Below are 23,973 nucleotides of genomic sequence, written 5' to 3' on the forward strand. Positions count from 1 at the left end.
AAACTTTTGGAAGTTTTATTTGTGATATTCAAAGAGACACCTCCTTCAAGGAAATCAAATGAAAATACTTTCAGTTCGCACGCTTACAGTACAGATAATGATGCTATATATAAAATAAAAAAGCCTTATATTAAAGTTTGGAATTCCAGAAATTCGACTGTACAGATTATATTTTTTTTGATAACAAAGTTTTCTTATGTATTAAGTTTTGAAAATTAGTAATGTCAAGAGGAGACGGGCCTGGGAAGAGGGGTGGGGTGAGGGGCAAAGTTTGTACAGCATTTCAGATATACGGGAATCACTTAACATAACAATGATTTTCAAATCATACACTCAGACGATGATAATTGTAGCATAATTTACAGTAATTATGACTTTTGATTTGAAATGATATAAATGCACTGAAAATCTTCTGACATTTTGTATAGGTATTTATGATGTATTGATGTATTGCAGACATGAATTAATTATTTGAATAATTTTCATACTGCTGAAATGAAGTAACTGAATGGTATTATGCTAATGCCAAAACATTCAAATTTTGTGTATTGTTGAAAATAGATAAATAATTGATAAATAAGCCTATATACACTGTACAGATATTGGCAAAATTTACACGTCGATGATTCAAACAAACATCACTTAAAATAAGATACCAGACCGCCAAAACCAATCAATTTCACCAGACAAACCGCTATACATTTGTGCGTGAATTATCTAGTCGTAATTATATCAAAATTGTGTGATAATAATACTAAGTCGTCATTCAAACAATTGTTAAATTGAAACTTGTTGTCACAATTATGTAAAAAATAGGAATACATAGGTCGACATTAAACTTTTAAAATTGATAAATTATCCTGACATCTTTGACCAAAATATATACTTTGGGTAAACGTGTCTCAAATGAGACTCAGTATTATTTATCCATCATTGGACCAGTGAAGTGAAGAATACGATTTGTGAAAAATATGGCTCAACAAAGTTTGCTTTTCACTTGTCATTTATCTTTATGTTCAGTATCAAGTTTTGAATATGGGTTGTCAGTTAAACCACATGTTTCACTGATTTCAGACGTGCTATTGTAAGTTTGAGAATCGGTATCAGAAGCCGGTTTCATATATTTACATTTTTCCATTTGCTTAGTTCCATATAAGTTATCACTTTTACCACCACTTGTTTCTGTTTCTTCGCCAATTCTGTTGTAGATCTCATTTCCTGTATTATAAACATTATCTGTAACCCCACCGACATTTTTCTTTAGCTTTACACCAGATGACATACTTGAGTCATACGTGATATCGTCTGATGCGCTGGTTCCACTTTTTTGTACTTGGATAGCTTGGTCGTAAGTTTTATCTGGTACCATTTTCTGTCGTGTGCCAAGGACGTTGTAGTCATCATTTTCAAGCTGGTTATAAACACGCTCTGCTTGTTCATCATTACATTCACAGTCTTCATTTGCATATGTACTAGAGTAACCCTTCTTTCCAGTGTTTGTTTTGTTATAGGTACCATCTATATTACTGTCATCATATGTGTTTAATCCGATTCTAATTTCTCCTGTGTTGCTTGCATCTTGTAACGTAAAGTCGGGATAGTTGTAAAGAACATCGCCCGGTGTGTTCGCTTCTGCATTTGTGCTTTTGTTTGTGAATTCCGGATAGTTGTATTCATATTCGGCCACTGTTTCTGTTTTTGGCCTATTGTCTAGTCGTAGTGAAGACTTGCACCTGAATAAAAACATTATGGCGTTATAAAATCACGTGATACTTCGGATTTCAAAATTTCGATTTTATAGCCCATATAACATTCTTTTTGTATTTCTTTCGGACAGAGCGGATTTGAAACATCTGCATAAATCTATGTTGTCTACCGTTTCGTAAATTTCCTGCTCCTCGTACGGTGCCCGTCACGTGCATTCATATTCGGCAATATCGGTTGTGTAAGGATAATGGCGGAAAGGTACAGACATTGCTGCCTATTTTAAGACGAAATCTCACCCTTTACTGAATTTTGAAGGCTGAGAAAATTGGGGTTTATGTGTCAAGAATCATGAAGACCTACGCGTAAAATAACACCTCCTGTGCTGACATTTTAGAAGCATACGATGGCTGACCACTTTACAATCTTACTTACGTACTTGAATGTAGAGTTCGTACCCGACGATGTATATATTATATACTATATCAAAGTAAGAGAGTGGTTCGTGGATAAAAATATTTCACCAAATTTGTAAATGTGACTGTCGCTTACTCATTTATTTATTTGTTATTTATATTTATTCCTAATGTCATTACTAGCAGCAATATTTTTCTGAATAATATAGCTTTATGTACTTTATCGCGAATGTATATATTATTCAATGTACACAACAATACATCTTTCAGAATGCTTGTGGGATTTAATGTTATATTATGTTGTATAACACTCTCACATTCTGCTTCTCCGACAGAGAACATATCTAAATGAAAATAAAAGCCAAAATTAAAAAAAAAATCCTTTATTTACCAGGAAGTATCTCTCCTTTTGATAAATTTATACAAGAAAAGCTGCGTTATTATCGGAAATAACAATAAACAGTAGAATGCACGGCAGACCGATCATGTATACAGGAAAATAAACTTTTCCGCCACTCTTCGTACGCAACCGATGATTCCCAGAATTTGAATGTGCTGTATGGGGATAAGAAAGTTATTGGAACAACCATACAAATCTATATTTAAAAAGGTCTACAGTAGACATTGCCTGAAAACTAAAAAGAAGAAATATGTAACACAATTATTACGAAATTATTTTATCTAAGTTTAAACCAGGTTTCGTTTAACACATTCAAACCCTTGCTTCATGGAACAATATATAATTTATAAAGTTAAGTTACCTTCTGTGTAAGAGTACAACAGCTATCACAATAGCTATTATGACCAGCACCACAATCATAGAAACGATGGCAGCAGTACCTGTATCTGCGGAAGGAAAATATATATTTTTATTATATGTTATATAAAATAATTAGATAATAATACACATCTGAACGACAAACAAGGATTTTATTCAAGAGGGAATCACTGTTTGAGATATATTATTTCAATTTTATTGCATATCTTTACATATCTAAAATAACATCTCTACAATATTCAAAATAAGCAATATGTAAAACGGGACCAACAAGTTCTAACAACGATAACTAAATACACTCCCCTTGTTTTGATTCTAACATAACAGAAAGGATTATATAGGCTACATCCACAATATATTTGCGCTTTGTGTGCGCACCGCAATGACGTAATAACTGTGACGTACTAAATAATAATATACAATTTTAGCCTTCTTTGTTTAATAGGAAAATCAATTGGGTCTTGTTAGAATTAGGTTTAAACTACATATTTTCGCTTATCATGAACGAGTAACAAGATATATCTTGCTCAGAAATAACATGTGCCGTTCATTTTTAACCTACCATACAATACCTGAATGTTTGATGCATGCAATTTGTAACATGTTGTTTTTTTCATTCATTTCTTAATTCTTGATTACATAATCTGTTGAGAAGTTTGCAGTGTAGTCTTTTGGGTCATTTTGTGTTAGCAAAAATGTTTTATGACCATGGAATCCGACATAACGGCTTCGACTGCAAACCTTTTCAGACCGGAGATATCGATATAAACTCTCTATAAAAATCCCGCCAGATTATTATATTTACATGTATGAATAGTAACGTATCTTTTTATCTAGGTAACGCTTCTTTCTTACTCCATACAACATGGTACAAAATTGGTGCAACGCCTGTCATTAAACGAAAGTAAGTTTCAGTGTATTTCTCATGGAGTCCATTCAATAGCTGTGTAATAGAGTTCCGCTTAAGCCGGTGCTAGGGGACGTGAGAGGTGATGCACATTTCACTACCTCTCATGAACAGACTTAATCAAACCGAGTCTGCTTTTATTCGTTTTTCATTGAATTTAATCCTAAAAAAAAAAAATCTATAAAATGTAAGTCTACAAGAAAATCTTTACCAGGTAGAGATAGATCAAAACACACCTAAATATTGGATGTAACATGCATGTTGTACCACAGAAAAGTGGTCTCGATTTTTCCCTACGGCCAGAAATAAAAAAGTTACAATGTAATCTATTTATAGTAACAACAAAGGGACGTAATTCTAAAAAAGTGTGCCTCATGGTGGTGAACATTTGTGCCAAGTTACATCAAAATCTCTCCATGCATGAAGAGGAAATGCTCCGGACAAAGTCATTCTTGAATTTGACCTTTGACCTCTAAGTATGACCTTGGCCTTAGACCTAGCGACCTGGTTCTGGCGCAAGACAATTTGTCTTATGGTGGTGAACATTTGTGCCAAGTTACCTTAAAATCCCTCCATGCATAAAGAAGAAATGCTCCAGACAAAGTCCTTCTTGAATTAGACCTTTGACCTCTAAGTATGACCTTGACCTTTGAGCAAGGGCTCCGGGATTTGCGCATGACACGTTGTCTCATCATGGAGAACATCTGTGCCAAGTAATATTGAAATCCCTTAATGAATGACAGAGTTATGGACCGGACACGAAACAGACCCTGTTCATACCATGTTAACATTTGACTACTAAGTGTGACCTTGACCTTTGAGCTAGGGGTCTGAAAGTTGTGCACGACACATCGTCTTATTATGACATATAATTTTGCCAATTGATATTAAAATTCCTTCATGGATGAGAGAGTTATGGACCGGACAGGAAAAAAGCCCTGTTGACCTTTGACCTCTAACTGTGACCTTGACCTTTGAGATAGGGGTGCAGGTTTTGCGCATGACACGTCGTCACATCATGGGGAACATTTGTGTCAAGTAATATTAAAATCCCTTCATGGATGAAACAGTTATGGACCGGACACGAAACAGACCCTGTTCATGCCATGTTAACATTTGACTACTAAGTGTGACCTTGACCTTTGAGCTAGGGGTCTGAAAGTTGTGCATGACACATCGTCTTATTATGAGGTACAATTGTGCCAAGTGATATTAAAATCCCTTCATGGATGGGAGAGTTATGGACCGGACAGGAAAAAAGCCCTGTTGACCTTTGACCTCCAATTGTGACCTTGACCTTTAAGCTAGGGGTCCGGGTTTTGCACATGACACGTCGTCTCATCATGGGGAACATTTGTGCCAAGTAATAATAAAATCCCTTCATGGATAAAAGAGTTATGGACCGGACACGAAATTGCGGACGGACGGAATGACGGAATGACGGAAAAGTGCATTCCTATAGTCCCCGAAACTGGTTTTCAACCAGTAGGGGACTAATAATTTGAACCATTTCACAGTAATTTAGGGCAAAATTAAGATCATTCGACATGTATTCGACATTAATCTGTGACATGATACTTGTATCTGGTTAAAACGTTCATTCATAATGTCAGACCATATCGGATCGAAATCGGGCCGATGGGAGGTTAATAAGACATTAGTGTTGTACTTGTATCCGGTGATGGCTGCGTAGTCTGGATTTGTTGGTCATCTCTCGATTTAGTTGTGCCTGTTGTTTCTATAATAATAATAACAATGATTATTTCAACGATTTTCTTGAAATATCTACGCTGGATATAAAAATCATGATGTTCAGTGGTAAGTTACCACTACATAGGGTTACATTTAGTAAACTAACCACGTCTGATACAGCATGTGATTGCATCCTAATTGGTACCAAATTTTGAAACATTCACTGACTATAACGCAAAAGTATATTTTCTGAAAATGGACCATGTTTGTGTAATGATTTTGCAATGTACAGAAACAATACAGTGGTTGAAATAAAAAAAGTTAAGTGAAATAACAGCGACGATGTTCTACAACGGTACGTAAGTTGAGTGCGTTCCCATGTTATTTCTTTATCAACGTAAAAATGGTCAAATACGCTGCTATGGAAAACCAACATTCTCTTGAAAAAAGGCACACAATTCATTTCATTTGCTGTATAGCAAAATTATTATAAACAATCAAAAACATTCACGTAATGGCCAGTACAATGGTTCAAAATTTGATACCAAACATACTGTTTTAGTTACTTTGAATGTATCAACAATTTAAAGAAAATCTTAAAAGAGAAAAATACTTTTTTCGGCCATGCTATAAAATTAAGGGCAAAATTAAGATCATTCTTGATATATTCTGACAATACTCTGTGACACAATTAATGTACTTCTATCTGGTTGAACAGTTCATGAGTAATGACGACATCGGACCGAAATCGGACAAATGCGGAATTTTCGGGTTAATAAGACAATAGTACTGTACGTGAATCTGGTGATGGCTGAGTAGTTTGGATTTGTTGATCATCTCTCGATTTAGTTGTGTCTGTCGTCTCTATAATAACAATAATAATGACAACAACAACAACAACAACAACAACAACAAAACAACAACAACAACAACAACAACAATACTAATACTAATACTAATAACAATGATAATAATAATAATTACAATTATAACCTTTTTTATTCTAGCAGCAAATGTTGTTATACAAACATGGCCAATTCGCAAATCAAATACATTTATATAAAAGTCAATAAATGGTTCAGAATTCGATGCCAAATGTCATAAGAAAATACTGTGCCCGTTTTTATATGTGACTAGAAAGTGAAATACTGTCAATTCGAAGGGAATATTCAAAGCAATTGTCTTTCGGCTATGCTTTAAAATGAGGGGCATTCGAAATATTTTCAGCATCACTGTCACAGACATTTAGTGTGACATAAAACTTGTATCTCGTTAAAAAGATTTCATGAATAATGGGTTTTGGTGATTGACCCTAATAGTTTAAACATCACCATATCGGACCAAGATCGGACCAATTTTTGGTGGGAGGTCAATGAGACAATATAAAGCACTGTACTTGTACCCGGTGATGGCTGCGTAGTCTGGATATATTGGTCGTCTCTCGATGTAGTTGTGTCTGTAGTCTCTATAATAGTAGTAGTAGTAGTAATAATAATAATAATAATAATGATCATAAAAATAATGATAATAAGAAGAAGAATGATAATGACAAAGATGTCACAATCGGCTTCTTTTCTGTCATCTATCCAGCTATCTTACACTGTGTGAGTAAATCTCTCACTTTTTATCATTACATAGTTCTTATTGTCCCAGTCTTTATTCCACCTGATCATTTACTTAGAAAGGAATAGCAACACAGTGGCGTATCTGTGTTTGTGAGTATGAAACTTCATGTCATTTTTTTTGTTTACTTAAAACCTTGAAATAGGATCATACTGTAAAATGCCAGTATCTGTTACAAGTTGTAAATATATAAGAATTCGTATAATTAATCAAATAACTTGTCTTAATTTAAAGCAATACCATTTTCACATAATACTCTCTTTTTGGAAACGCCATCGGTAAAGCGAAGAAAATATTCGCCCTTTTTTTCTTTCTGAAGATATCCGGCATGCAAGGCACCACTTGTCGTATTTTCATCTGTACAGAAGAAAATTAAAACTGCAGTAAGGACTATGTCTCTATGTCTGCCTTATCCGTTAAACTTTTAAAGCTACTCGCCCAATGTTTGGATGAACTTTTTCATCACGTTCATTTCCAGCAAGTTTGGCATAGATGTATATATGACACTAAACATGATGAATTTGGTGAAAATAAAAGTTAGATATTGGTAAAAATACAAGATGAAGGGATTTTTTTGGCATCGTATCAAACGCGTTGCAACGGTTTACTACCTTCTGCACAATATTTTTGGTTATTTTTAAGAATATCTTGCAAAAATCATATGTCAATAAGTTTGTACCACTAGTCACTTTTAGAGTACTATCTTTTTATGGATTTTTTTAGAGAAATTATGAAAGGATATGTGTGGGTTAGACCCTTTATGTGGTTGTGTTCGAATTATGATCAAAACTGGCATTAGCAGACTAACCTAGAAGAAAGCAGCCAGACTACAGTTGTGCATCAGCAAATATAGGATTTTAGTTTACAAATATGGATAATCACGACTAAGCAATCATCTCAAAATACATGTATTGTAATCATCTCAAAATATTGATTTTAGACACCAAACCAAAAGTGCTCAACATAAACGGCAGTATTTACCATGACATTAGTGAGGGTCCGCAAATGCGCGAAATAACTTTAAAAACAAGATTTTAAAGTCATTTGAACTCTCTTCTGTGCACTTATGTATTTATAGTTAAATGGTTTTAAAATAATCTACGTGTAGCCTCATTTATATGTTTGCTGACTCAGTGAGCCATAATTTTCAAATAATGATTACAGAACTGTCAAAATGCCTCGTATAAAACTGGGCGAATTGTTTGTATAAAGCCAGTTTCATTTGTTTCCAGAGTGGTCAGATTTGTATTCGTGGCTATAATATTGCGCTTGCACGAAGACTTGGACAGTGTCTGTGCACACGATGTCAAAATATTGACTGGTCAATAAATATTGTTTCTACGGAAGCGTAAAATATTGACTGGTCAATAAATATTGTTTCTACGGAAGCGTGAATGTGTCAAAATAGTAATTACGCATAAATACGTTACATGGGTCTGAAAGATAAGTCGCATAGATTTGTAGAAATAGTTGATGCTTCCAAACCTTGCGTGTAAATGATGTCCAGTCTAAAAACACCTGTCCATGCTGAAGGACCGCCGTGTGTTATTTTTAATGCGTTTGAATATGACATTGGATAACTTCTATTTGTTAAGCATAACTGTGCGGCAGCTAACCATTTTTTTTCCCAAGATGTAAACGTTTGCCATTATCACCTGAAACCATAAGACAATACAGTTACCGGTTTAACTGTTACACTCAGTATGCAATATGTTTCGAAAAGAAAGGTGTTAATGTTACTTCAAAGGGTACGGAAGATAAGCCTGTAATACCTGCGAGCCCCTTTCAAGCAAAACGTTTAATAGCCTAACGTTGACACATCACTGTTTGGATCGCCTCCTCACTAAACAGTTTATTACTAGCAATTCTGTTTTTGAAGTGGAGGGACATGTCTATTTTTGTCAAAGTTTATAAATATTAAAGTTGTCACTGTGTCAAATATTTATGCTCAATTATGCGCTAGACGGCACCATTTGACGTATACTTGCCAACGATTTTCTGAGGTGGCATTCCCAAGACTCCCTCCCTTTCATTCTATTATTTATATTTTGCATGTACTTATTGATTCAGCAGTGAAAATTTTGATAAATAAGTGCTCGTTCAAAGTTTTGTGGAACTATTAAAGTCACATCAAGGGCCAAGGTCAATGAAGATAACATGAAACAAAACTGACAAACGATAAAAAATAATACTAGTTATTAATTTTTAACCAGATTTTCAAAAATAATAAATAAATAAATAAATAAATAAATAAGTAAATAAATAAACAAATCTGATTATTAGATTGAAGTATGTTCAAGTGTTTCTCGTTTTCGCTCAACATTAGTTGAGATCAACATTGGTATGTAGGTAGCGTTTATCGAGACAAACATTGAAACATCAGTTAGGCATGTGATATAGCAGTGAAACTTAGTGTGTAGGTAGCTTCGATGGAGATGGCAACAGGGCTTAACATGTTTAAACTGAGTGCACCAATTAACATTAAACTTATATCTGGTATCATTGCTGTGGTATATTGAATCAACTACACAAAAACCATGCACCATGCTTATCCGATGAATATACACATATTTCGAAGAATGCTTTCTGAGGCGAATTATAACTCAGTTTATCTCTAGAAATGTAATTGTTGGAGTGAGTTTAGATCGATCTCGATCCACGATCAGTGATACTGATCCGCGGCAAATGGCCTATGCCTATCTGATCCCACACTCAAAATTCATCTTGGCTCCCTTAGTGAACTCCGAGCTGCGATTATCTCCCCTAGCGGCCGTCACAAGTGAGATCATGGAAATCATTTGCAAAGAAATTCAAATATTATTTATTTATTATTTTCGATAATATTTTTTTTTTCATTTATTATCCGCGATTGCCATAAATCATTGAAATATGCTCATTAATTCTAATAACTAAAATCTAATTTCAAATGATGAAAATTAAAAAATTATCGAGTATTTGTGATGGTAAAGCTCTCTTTACTGTAAGGATAGATCACTGCGTATGAGATTAAGATGGTAGGTACAGTATAATTATGATACACAGGTCAGTTAAACGTGAGTTAACTGTTATTAAGTATACATGATACCTACACATGACAACTTTCTCATCACTGCACCTTTTCCAATCAAAATCTCTTTTCGATGGTATAAACTCGAGACACTTTTTGTTGTCTTTTGAGTTGTCAGTCGGTTTCTGTTGTATTACTGAAATAAAATCAATTGAAGAACATACAATACATTCGTTACATTGATTGTCTAGCTACTGCAAGCAGGTACACAAACACGTACACGATTAGCAAAAAAATAAATAAATAAATAAATTAAAAAAAAAAAAAACCAAATAAAACAACAACAACAACAACTACCACAAAATAAAAACCAACGTTCACAGCAGTTGGTACTGTACTTTCGAATTGCTCCTAATTAATTGAATTCTTTATTCGAAAGGTATCAAAAACTAGCAAAATTTCAAGTAAAAACACATTCAAATATTGTAACCCCCATTCATACAAAATTTGAAAGAAATGGTTGACTTATCCATGGATAAAGTTATTTTTAATATTATCACCAGTTGGGTTGGTCCTATACAAAGACACGTAAAATCCGTCGGTGTAAGTTCCTCTGCAAAAAACGCTGTCAGAATTCTTGCAAAAAGCATTACAGCTGGAATGGTGTAGGGATTTGTTCCAGGAGTGTGGTGAACTATCAAAGCAGTAACACTGAAAGTCAAACACAGTATAGAAAAACAATGAAAATTCAAATTGCCTTAAAGATGACTGGAAATACTAATTTTTAATAGGTTCTAGATACTTATAAATTCGTCTTATAATAATTATGATAATGATAATAATGATTTTATTTCGAGAAAGTCGCATTCCGGTAATAGGCTACGGTCAATTCTAACTCGTGGTCATCAACGCAAAAAGACTGGATGATACTTCAAAGTGTTATCAAATAATTCCTTACACACACAACAGTAATCACAGGAACACATTGTTAAACACAAGTATGCTCTTGTAAAGATATATCAATCAAAACCCATGAAACCTTTAACGTAAGCATTAAATGACTTTGAAGAAGCCTGAGCACCAAGTGAAATACAATTAAGGGCACAGCGAAACACCACAGGGGACCAGTACCAAACCAATTCATTTCTAAGGACATAGACAGCTTGTGGAACAAGCAACAGACGTGAAGTGTTTGAAATGGGGAATACGCAAATCGAGTCTAAGCAGGTCATTGAGTTTATTATTGTCGGAATAATTATATTGTATCCGGTTACTTATTTCCGCAATTATATGTGTCTAACTGATTAGAAAATAGTCTTCGAAGAAGTGGTTTGTTGCAGTAAACCATTTCAAATTAAAGTCTAAGTAACACAAAAAATCACACGAGTTTAAATACGACTGCAGATTGGGAAGTGAACATCTAATAAAATAACAATGATGTAATTTAACTTCGCATGTCAACCGCAAAGCGAAACACGGTAAAAAAATGTGTCGTTTCCACGAGTTGTCGCATGGCTTCCCTGCCAGCATGACACAATAAAATAGGGCGCGTAACGGCATAAAAATGTCGAGCTGCGCTCTATCTTTGTCGTTTTCTCGTGTTGTGGTGCTACCATACGCGTTGTAACTGTTGCGCAAACACGACAGCTAGACATGGTAGAAACGAACCACCAGATGCCAGTAAAATGCAAAGTCATTGATTACCTTTTCCTTTGTTACACCAATAACCTCTAAATCTTGACATTTTTTGTAACACTTGTGAAGACTGCCATTTATACTTTCTTTTGATAGATTTTGGTCTGTAGGAATATCACTTTCTTTTACACAGCCTGAAAAATAAATGAACCGACATAACCGTGGTTAAAGACAGGTATGTTTAAGACATAATACACTGGAAAAAAACCTGTTAAATTCTCCAGTTTTCAACAAAAAGTTAAATTCTTTGTGCATGCTCACCAGTATTTAGGTTAACTAATATTCATTTAAGTTACTATTATTTGTTTCTAGTCTACTTTTCCTTTCTGCACATAAACTTATTTTCTAACTGGGTACTTTCCCAAAATTCTGAATACTAAGCATTTCACAAAATAGCATGCTATCAACAATTAAATGATTTTGACTTTGTTGTAAAACCTTTATATATGTCTATTTCAGCGGAGTACCTGGTAGTTTGTTCAGAGCATCTGTTAAATTTCATGTCATACCTCAATGATAACGAACAGACTTAAAACTTCTTCGTCGAATATTACATATTTTTTAATTATTTTTAACATTGACCTCTCTCTTTCATGCAGGTTTAAATTTGCCAACAGACCTACAGACATTCAAATTACTTTATGTATTGCACTTGTTTAAATACTAGGTCCGTTGTCCGATGACCTAATCAGTGAACTTTATGAACCTGTCATACGATCAAGTCAAGTCAAATATTTTATTTGGCATAAACATATTATGGTTAAAGATAGAAGACAACTCAAGTTTGCAATGCGTTTCGTATTAAAATACTTTTTTCAGGCAAACACACAATGTATGACGTCAGTTAACATACATGGTAGAAACGAACCACCAGATACCAGTAATGTCCATCGCCAAATAACGTTGTGGCGGTTTACACATTTATCTATAATATTACAAGAACATAAAAGTGTAGTATAAACAATTTTCATGTTAACATATCTCTATGACATAAATTTGACATATATAATGAAAACATTAAACACATAATTTAACTAATTTTATTTCTTTTTTGAGCGTCATGTAACTCAACAAAAACATTTCTCCGTGTGTGTTTCATTATTGATTTAGATTTGTTGATATTAGGCCAACTACAATAATATCTACGTAAACATGTTTTTCTCAAATCATTATAAAATGGGCACACTCATAAAAAATGATACTTGATTCATATTACATTTAGTACAAAAAACGTTGGCTTCTTTCAATATTTCTAAATACAATATTCATGTCAAATAAAACAAATCATATCATAGATACAAAGAATCGAGATATGAAACTACATGACAATTTTCGGGGTATTCATAGACGAGTGGTAAATGCATGGTTACTTGAGAGACACATAGGGTTATCGCTCTCCGTTAAACAAACAAACGTTTTTGTTCATATAAGGGTAACTTTGAATATAACCGTGAATGCTTATGTAATGCCAGTTTGTTTTATACAATACTGCCCATATCACTCACAGTGTGAAATAGATTCTTTTCTTGTTTTTAATCCATCAGCTTGAAATAAAAAAAGCAATGTATTTGTATTTCAAAAATATGTAATATATCTCAAATCGAAGAGAGAAAACTTTCACATTTTCACTCTCTGCGCTCGAGAAATATATAAATTGTCTATATATATTCCATATACACATAGATCTATAACTCTATATAATCACCAATATATTCGAATGCCATTTCAGACTTGAAGTATCCTATCCACAGAGTTTCATCCATATCCATCAGGTCCTTTATGTCAAGGCGTGCTTCACCTTTTTTCGAAATCCCAGGAACTGCCATCCGGCACTGCTTGTCTTCGTAGGTTCCCCTCTGGCTTGTTGATATATAATAAGCACCTTTGGATACAAAATAATGGTTTGGTATTTGCTTGAGAAGCGTTAGCCTAAAGACCGACAAAAAAGACATTAACGTAGATCTTACAACAACTTTTCCACAGCTCTTCAGAACCTGCCTTTACCACACACATAAAAAAAAAATCTACATATAAGCCTATATTTTATTTGTGTTTATACTCTGCATTTTATTGATTATTGCAATAAAATTAATTAACCAATTATGTTGATTTTTTCCCCTGTAAATGTTTAGATCTTTTATAGTATTATGTTTCGGTATGATAAAATAAATATTGCATTTCGCAGATGGTAATAAAAATAGTTGATTCTCCAACATTTTTCATATCACCCTGTCAGGGATGAAATATTTGTATATTATAAACACCTATTTTCTTTTATAACCATGACACAATTTTGTTAAAACACGAATCTTTGTAGAGTTTAATGTCTCGGAGCGAGCTGCAGGAAAATTAGACTTAACATGGCAAATAACTTCTATTGCCAATTCAAAAGGGTTATAACTATTTGCCATTCATTAGAGAAACGTACAGTGAACGCATTGGCAGTGTTCACGATTTGCAACTTTACTGCTGCAGAACTGTTCGGTATCAATGTGCATGTCTTTCTAGACTAGAACACATTGATTTTTTTTGTGACATACTGGTTCGAGTCGTAAAGTCGGCCACTTTTTGCGGTTTTTCATAAATATTTCTTTCGTTTTACAACTGATTTGTACAACATTTCTACCATATGTGCTTTGATACAAGCACAATTGATTGTTATCATTAACAGCCGTTTACAGGATGGTAAACAATGCAACCGCGCTAAAAATAACAGACAGGTTTAGCCTCCACATTATACCTTCTAGAGTTGTAAATATTCGGTTAGTTGGTTGTATTTTCAACATTTTGTTGGAAATGAATCGATGCAACAGCCAAAATTGTTCTTTTTTCAACAAACTGCAATCAATTTTCAACAGCATACCTCGTGGGAAATATTTGCCAACAGAGATTTAAAAAGCGCCTGTCATCCTTCTCACACCAGCATGACGTAGTGTATTTTTTACGTCACTGTTTATCACACATTTTAGCATAAAACTGCTGTTCTTGTCACTTTTCGGGGGTGTTTCAACAGGAGAGTAAAGAGAATCTCCCGCTCAGGTGCTATTATAACACCTTTTTATATATGCGCTTTCCGTGGCAAAGCATAAATGTATTACGGCCCTAAAACGGATAATTCAAAAGGAAATGACGTCAACGTGAAAAAACAACATAGACATGGAAATTCAATGGCGTTGAGGGACAATATATTCATTTTCTTGGTTTTAACGCGTTTTATGCTAGTTAGCGCATGTTCTTTTAGTGTTATAAAGTTTAGATTTGAATTAACCCTTGCTGGGCCTCAGCATAAATGAGCGCGTGCAATGACGTCACGCGACCCGCGAGACAAAATATTTGCTGTTAAGAGTACACAACTTTAGGGAAGGACAACTTTTGTTCTACTCACCTCAACTTGTTATTTTTTGCCGACTTTGTTGCTAACGCAAGTGCTTGTGATGACACAAATGCGTTCTCAAGCATCTGGCTCGAAAAAAAGCTTTAAAGTGGGTGGCCGAATATTTACGACCTGGCCGAATTTACGACTCGAACCAGTATGCACATTGAAACAAACTCTTTCTTTTTTGTGTGTCTAATAAAATAAATGTCCCATTACATTTCATCGGAAAGTCGTATAATCGACATTCGGAGAAATACTGTCAGCATCAACTTCGCCTTGGTTGACAGTGTCCTTATGAGGACTATATTTACTGCCCCATCCAATGAAATATTTATATACCAACTACCATGGCTTCTCAGCCGCTATATAAAATATCATATCATCTATATTATCATTAAAAAAACTCACCTAAAGACCATGTAATCTTATATATAACTAGAAGCAAGCACAAAGACTTATTGAAGGTAGCCATATTAGATACTAAATGAAATTATAATTGTGTTAAATATATTTCAAAACTTAATTTGCACATCCTTAAACAATTAGAAACATCCGCTCATATTAATAATTCTGAAGTAATATTATTGATTAAAGGAATGATTTGAAAGTGCAGTACATACTTAATAATCGAATTTATAGTTACAATATTTTAGACTGGTTAAAATTATCATGTCTATATTTTGAAATTAGAAAGCAGATGTGAACCCCTTAAATAAGACAAAAGAAGTTATGTGGATCTGTCACATCAAGCTGTCCGAATTTTTATTCTTTTTGTAAATTTAGTTGTTTTGCTGTTTATATATAACATATCTTATAAAAAACAAAGGTCACTGTTGTAAATTAATATTAAATCACATTTATTTAACATTATTTTCATTGACGTTTAAAAGTGCTTAATACAATATATTCATTGTTACGTATTGCAAAAACAATCAAATGAACTGGTTTTTCTTGACTGCATTATTTAAATATGAATATCAAAATATCAAAATGCAGATAAAAACTAAAATAACACATGAAGACTTATACATATATATATACAGGATAAAATACTGCTTTACACTATTTAGTGGATAGACTGCAAAGGAAACGAAAGGAGTATCTGCATCTCTCATCTTAATTGACAGGATGTAAGGTAATTGTTGAGGAAGGTCACAGTTATAATGCTAATTGCTGTATTATTAACATATCAAGATGATATAAGGGTGTAATCATGATTTTACCAGAAGCACCACTGATTCGGTACAATCTGATGTAACCTGTTCAACGTTGTTAAGAAATCCAGAAGTATAAGAAAAATACGTCGAGCATGCGAACACTATATCAGAGAACAAAGTAATTTGTTATTTTATCTGGCACGTTTTTCTGGCATTGTACATGTGCTAATTTTTATCACAACCATGTACCATTATACAAGATTATTGAAACCATTTTGATATTCGCAGTGTATTCGACTGTACCATAGATTGTACCTCTTAAGTTTATACAGCATGATATACCTGTACTGTATATGATATATTACTTTTATGTGCATCTGTTCACAACGAAGCACTGACCCTGGGGACTATGTATGGGAAAATATAAGAGTGAACTAAGTGTTGACTGAAAAAGGGCAATATTTATTTTGCCGAACAATACCTTAACAAATATATATTTTCACATATCTGGGCGAAAAATACCGCCCCGTACCAAAATACTTAATAAATATATATTTTCACATATCTGGGCGAAAAATACCGCCATTGCTAAACAATACATTAACAAATATATATTTTCACATATCTGGGCGAAAAATACCGCCGAAAAATACCTTAACAAATTTATATTTTCACATATCTGGGCGAAACATACCGCCCTTAACAAATAGATATGTTCTCATATCTGAATGAAGTTACAGCCCAATACCATAACAAATATATATATTCACATATTAGGGCGGATAAAACCACCGAAAGCATATCAAGAAATGTAGGTGAATTTGCATATTAAGAGAAATCTTTCAAAATTATAAAATTGTCACTTGAAAGAGGAGGTGGAATGGGAAGTGGTGGTAAGATAAAACCAGAAATTAGCCAAAATAAAATTAAAGAAAGAAGCGTGCTATTCATTCTTGAATGCTGACGAAGAAGGAAGATGCCGTTTCTCGATTGGTTCAACGGTATCACGTGATAAAACGAATTCATTGATTGGCTTTTACCGTAGTATATAAATTAACATAATTCAGAATAGGACCGATTCGCCCAAAATGTACAACAATGACATAAATAATTTTATCTACCTATAAAATTCATTTATGTGCATCTGTTCACAACGAAGCACTGACCCTGGGGACTATGTATGGGAAAATATAAGAGTGAACTAAGTGTTGACTGAAAAAGGGCAATATTTATTTTGCCGAACAATACCTTAACAAATATATATTTTCACATATCTGGGCGAAAAATACCGCCACGAAAGACCAGGGAACAAGTGACCTGGGATGCCGCCCAGAGACACAGGGACAGATGCTTGAGTGTCATGGTAAATATCCATGTAACAAGTATGATGTGGGTGTGTTAACAAGTTTAAGAAGATTATAAGGTGAATTGCAAATGATTGCCGCCTAAGACAGATATTTCATTCCGAAAAATAATGTTATAGGATGGTCAGAAATATATAAAACACGTTAGTAATTGACTATGGTGTGTCTATAAATTTTGTACAAAACAATAGCAAGAATCGTATAGAAACAAAAAGGTAGAACAATTTCGTTCAAATGACTAACACTAGACAAGCCAAGTTTAACAAAGAACAAGTTCAGTATTAAAAGGAAAACCGTTGCTACTGACTGTCTCTGCTTATAAAATGAGACGCCACTAATGTTTCTTAAGCTCGAGCTCGTCAAGCAATGATAAATGACTATAAAGTTCGTAGCCTCAGCCACTCGAGCTATAACGACACTTTGCAAACAATATAACATTGAAAGTTGCTGCGTCGAATTGACACTTGGAATATGCTTTAAGCTCATGTCTCAGACAGTCGAGTAATATATAAAGCAACACAAAAAACTAAAACATTCAGCTTGCTGCCTAAGTCAGTCAAGTAATAAGAAAAAATTCTAGCTCGCTGCTTCAGTCAGTCGAGCAAATAAAAATAAAGAAAGTAAGCTCGTCGCCTCAGACAATCGAGCAGTACTGACTGTTTGTGTTTATAAATCGATGCACACCTTGTGTTTCATAAGCTCGAGCTCGTTGACCAATGGGAAAAGTCGATAAAGCTCGCCGCCTCAATCAATCGAGCTAAAAGGACACTTTGTAAACAATATAATATCTAAAACACACACTTGAATATGTTCTAAGCTCGCCGCCTCAGTCAGACGAGTAGTTTACAAAAACAACAACAAAACAGACTTAAACATGAAGCTTGCTGCCTCAGTCAGACAAGTAGTAAGAAAAATTTCAGGCTCGCTGCTTCAGTCGAGCAAATAAAAATTGAAGACAGTAAGCTCGTCGCCTCAGACAATCGAGCAGTACTGACTGTCTTTGTTTATAAATCGATGCACACCTTATGTTTCATAAGCTCGAGCTCGTCGAGCAAAGGGAAAAGACGATAAAGCTCGCCGCCTCAGACAGTCGAGCTAAAACGACACTTTGACACTTTGCAAACAGTATAACATCTAAACTTGTTTAAAATTGATCTTTGAATATGTTCTAAGTTCGCTGCTTCAGTCAGTCGGGTAATATATACAAACAACAACAAAAACAAACTAAAGCATTAAGCTTGCTGCCTCAGTCAGTCAAGTTATAAGAAATATCCTTGCTCGCTGTTTTAATCAGTCGAGCAAATGACAATTCAGGAATATAAGCTCGTCGCCTCAGACAATCGAGCAGTGCATGTATAACTTCCGCGGTACATAGCGAGACTGTTCATTCGACGTATTTATATTATCATATAGATCTAGCCGTGCTTAATTCTTTCACTGTGACAACCATGGTAAACTAAAAACGAACACTTGTAATATATGTAACGCTTTGCTACCCCAGACAGACAATAAAGAAAGAAACTCAAATTGGCGGTAAGCCTTTAAATACGACTGGAAATGGTTGCTCAATATACCCGTCAAGACAGAATGTGACCTCTGAAAATCACACTCGACTATATAGCTGTTATACCGGATCGTTTGTGATGTTTTGACGTATGTAGTTTGTGTGAGCCTGTGATGACCAACTGCCGAAGCGTGAAATTTGTGTATTGGAGAATTGCATGCCATGGGCCAAAGTTGTCCCTCTAATACTGAATAAGTGTGTTGTGAACGTAATCGGGCCGAGCCGACAGTCTTCTACACAGAGTTTGAGAATGCGTCGGATGAAAGTTGAAGGAATTGGATGGCCGCAGGAAATCGTAATAAAGGACCCTTCCAAGTTCAGATTGTGTTTAAATATATCTGTAAGGCCCGTAATGGGCACAGATACATGTGTTTTGAAAGGTGTACTATCGTGAAGGGTACGAAAAGGTCTTTCCGAAGAAGGACCTTTTATGAAATTAGCACATTTATAAATCTGTTAGTAGTTTTCGTTGGAAAACATTCGGGTATTCAGAATAAGATCAGAGGTTGGAGCATGAAGAATTGCGATGAGGACCAGTGTAACCAAGATGAAAACATATGGTGAAACCTAGTATTAAGTAGTCGTGACCTGATGATCCCCTTAAGTATCTTGACAAAACATTTACCCGTATGGGGCCGAGGGCATCGTGGCTCTCGGCATAAACCTCGCCTGTTGTATGACCAGCAGATATTGTTAAGGAACTAGGTGGGTCTACGGAAGATGTTTCCTTAAAAAGAATTATTAGGGAAAGGGTGTGCATGTTGTTTTGTTTTTCTACATGGGGTAAAGCCATGTTTGGTAACAGTAATGCAAAGTCGATGAACTTGTTGTTCTGAATTTGTTTTGTTACTTAGGGACTGCGAAATTGAGAGCGTCGTTGGGGTGGAAATCGGTTCGACGAAGTATGTATGGCTACCAAGCATATTTCCTGCAAGCTGATTTACATGTGAATTTACGACATGAACTAAATTGTCTTGTTCCTCCTCACTGTTTGAATAGTCTGAAATTGACGTATTTTCGTAAACTGTCGACGATACCTCCTTGTTTGTTTTAGGCACAACATGCTGGTGTACCGTCTGGTACTATAAATGAGTATCTGTCTCGTGGTAGCAGAGCGTTTTTGGCGTTCCATCTGTAAGAAGAACATAATAATATTAGAACACTGAGAAAAATGACGTACGCCAGAACATAGTCTGGAACCTCAGAACATAGTCTGGAGCCTCAGAACAAATTCTGGAACCCCAGAACACAGTCTGGAACATCGGAACATAGTCCGATAACTCGGAACGTAATCTGGAACCTCAGAACATAGTCTGGAACCTCAGAACAAAGTCTGGAACCTCGGAACATAGTCCGGACCCTCGGATCTTAGTCCGGAACCTCAGAACATAGTCTGGAACCAACTTCGGAACATAGTCCGGAACCTTGGATCATAGTCCGGAACCTCAGAACATTGTCTGGAACCTCAGAACATAGTCTGGAACATCAGAAAATCAGACTGGACCATCAGAACAAAGTCTAGAACATCATAACTTAAGTCTGAAATATTAACAACAAAGTAGTCTTTAACATAAGAAAATATTTATGAACTACAAAATATAGTCTGGAAAACATCTGCAAGACAAACAGAATACTATTTATATCAAAACACTGTGAAACTTAATAATACTATTTCATGTATATATCATACGTCAGACCAAAGTCTGGAACCTCAGAAAAAAGCCTGGAACCTCGGAACATAGTCCGGAACCTCAGAACATAGTCTGGAACCTCAGAACAAAGTCTGAAACCTCGGAACATAGTCCGGAACCTCGGATCATAGTCCGGAATCTCAGAACGTAGTCTTGAACCTCAGAACATAGTCTGGAACCTCGGAACATAGTCCGGAACCTCGAATCATAGTCCGGAACCTCAGAAAATAGTCTGGAACATCAGAACATCAGTCTGGAACATCAGAACAAAGTCTAGAAAGTCACAACATAAGTCTGAAAAAAAAATAACAACAAAGTAGTCTGTAACATAAGAAAATATTTATGAACTGCAGAACATAGTCTGGAAAATATCTGTAAGACAAACATAATAATATCAAAAACACTGTGAAACTTAATAATACTATTTTATGTATATATCATATGTCAGAAGAGAGTCTGGAACCTCAGAAAAAAGCCTTGAACCTCAGAACATAGTCTGGAACCTTAGAACATAGTCTGGAACATTAGAACATAGTCTGGAACCTCAGAACATAGTCTGGAACATCAGAACATAGTCTGGAACCTCAGAACATCAGAAAATAGTCTGAAACATCAGAACATAGTCTGAAACATCAGAACATAGTCTGGAACCTCAGAATATAGTCTGAAACATCAGAACATCAGTCTGGAACCTCAGAACAAAGTCTGGAACATCAGTCAGAACAAAGTCTGGAACGTCATATAATAAATCTGGAATATCAGAACATAAGACTGAAAAACAAAGTAGTCTGTAACATCAGCAAACATTCATGAACTTCAGAACATAGTCTGTGACACATAATAACATTAAAACACTGCGAATAGTACTATTTCATGTTCATATCATACGTTAGAACATAGTCTGGAACATCAAAAATAGTCTGGAACATCAGAACAAAGTCTGGAATATCAGAACGTAATAATCTGTAGCAACAGAACAAAGTCTGAAACTAGAACATCAGAACAAAAATCCTGAAAACAAAATAGTCAGTAACATAAGCAAATATTCATGAACTTCAGAATATAGTCTGGACAATATCAGAAAATAGACCGTCCAGAAAACATCAGAGACATAATCTCGAACATCGTAACTCGTACGGAAATCTAAAATTAGTCTGTAACGTATGACTATGTAACAAACTGTGAAAACTTACTATTAAAGAAAAAAATTATTATAATTATTTTGTCACTGTTATAATACATCAGAACATAGTCTGGAACATCGTCTGGAACATCAGAACATAGTCTGGAACTTAAAAACATTTGTCAAATAGCAGTTTTATCTTATTTATCGTTAAAATGACAAGTTTGAAACTGATAAGGCAAATAAATACTTTAAACAATCATATAAAATTAAAATTCACACTGGTACCTTTATTGTGATTTCAGTGGCAAAAAAAAAAAAAAAAAAAAAAAAATAAATAACAATAACAATATATTTAGACTCCAAACAAATGCCGGTAACAAATTTATGAAATGTACCAGATCGTACTGTAACTTGATATCGCATGATTGCGAGCTGCGGTTGATAAAATAATTAAAAACTCATTCATGCTACACCACAATCTTTATATTGAATTGAAGGTCAGAGCTGTTTACATCATTTAATATACCATTTAAAATGTCAGACTGCACCGCCTAGATAAACCTTTCATCGGATACAACTATAAATTTCATAATAATGAAAATATCAGAGAATTATTTACTGAATGAAAATTTACATCAGGAAAGGTTACAAGGTACATAGTTTGATTAAATGCAGCAGATGTCACCATAACAAGACTAAAACAATGAAAAATCTTGAAATGTTATCATTCTGTAACGTTTTTAGCATGGCAACATATTGCACAGTTTTATATAGACCATTAATTATTCACCTTGTTAGCAATCAAACCAGTAGGATACATAGAATAAAATTTGGGCAAACGTTAATCATAAAGAATGCCCCTTACATTAACTGCAGGACAATATTGATATACTCTTTTCAAATCTAAAGCATAGAATGCTATGAGTAAAAAAGTTACGTATCTTGTTCATCTAAATCTGCAGTCCTCTGTTTAATGTGTTAACCATTGCAGCATGGATGTTGGAATATAACTGCCGTTGGCCTCCATCTGACAGGTGTACACCGTCTGCTGAGAAGTCAGTGGACTGGGCCACTGCGACCAAATTCCATTTATACGTCAAAAAGTAACCTGAGTATGCGGATGTTCTTGAATCCGTGCTGATAACAGATAATTTGAGTCATCAACCCGGTGATTTCACCGAGAAGTGTAGTGGCCTGTTTCAGAAGGTTGACATTGGCAAATATAGCAGATTAGCACTCTTTTGACGTATTTAAGAAATATCAACCTGTCCGCAAGATCCACAATTCATAAAGGAACAGTGTTGAGGTCCGCCTCTGTTCAAGAGAAATCGTTTGTTCTAATCATGAGAACCATAACGTCCGTAGAAAAATTATCAATGTCCGCCAAATTATTCCGTAGTGTTTCGACGTTAGCTCCGGGATAACAAGAATATTTGACCAATGACGACAACGATAGTTTCAAATGGAAATGTCACAAAAGAATGACCCAAAATCTGGACGTAAACAGCCATTCTGAATTATTTAACGAAGTTTACAGTCCAACGCCGTGTACAGGAAAACATCGAAATTTACAAGTATATCCCATCCGTACTGCAGTAAACCAGAGTGTAACTGTTAACAAATATGTTGTGTATTAGATTACCATAGATATTCAACCAAATCACTTAAGATAAAACCAGAAATTAGCCAAAATAAAATTAAAGAAAGAAGCGTGCTATTCATTCTTGAATGCTGACGAAGAAGGAAGATGCCGTTTCTCGATTGGTTCAACGGTATCACGTGATAAAAGGAATTCATTGATTGGCTTTTACCGTAGTATATAAATTAACATAATTCAGAATAGGACCGATTCGCCCAAAATGTACAACAATGA

At 34.7% G+C, this 23,973-nt stretch overlaps 1 protein-coding gene across 7 annotated transcripts; it reads right to left on the reverse strand.

Annotated features, from left to right (window-relative positions):
• On the reverse strand, positions 1 to 23,973 carry LOC128553498 (uncharacterized). Of its 7 annotated transcripts, none has more exons than XM_053534669.1 (12): positions 21,606 to 23,973; positions 15,607 to 21,557; positions 13,528 to 13,704; positions 11,832 to 11,956; positions 10,688 to 10,838; positions 10,210 to 10,323; positions 7,361 to 7,477; positions 6,894 to 6,962; positions 6,293 to 6,361; positions 5,475 to 5,543; positions 2,882 to 2,966; positions 1 to 1,733 (listed from the first exon to the last, which is right to left on the reverse strand). In XM_053534669.1, the coding sequence occupies exons 2-12, from the start codon at positions 15,668 to 15,670 to the stop codon at positions 1,001 to 1,003; spliced, it is 1,773 nt and encodes a 590-aa protein (XP_053390644.1). In that variant the 5' UTR covers positions 15,671 to 21,557; positions 21,606 to 23,973; the 3' UTR covers positions 1 to 1,000. The 7 variants fall into 7 exon arrangements, with proteins under 7 accessions (XP_053390644.1, XP_053390646.1, XP_053390643.1 ...); XM_053534671.1 differs by having other exon boundaries at positions 15,607 to 21,517; positions 21,586 to 23,973; XM_053534668.1 differs by having other exon boundaries at positions 15,607 to 23,973.

The sequence above is a fragment of the Mercenaria mercenaria genome, unplaced genomic scaffold (genome assembly GCF_021730395.1).
Source record: "Mercenaria mercenaria strain notata unplaced genomic scaffold, MADL_Memer_1 contig_3893, whole genome shotgun sequence".
Classification (NCBI taxonomy): domain Eukaryota; kingdom Metazoa; phylum Mollusca; class Bivalvia; order Venerida; family Veneridae; genus Mercenaria; species Mercenaria mercenaria.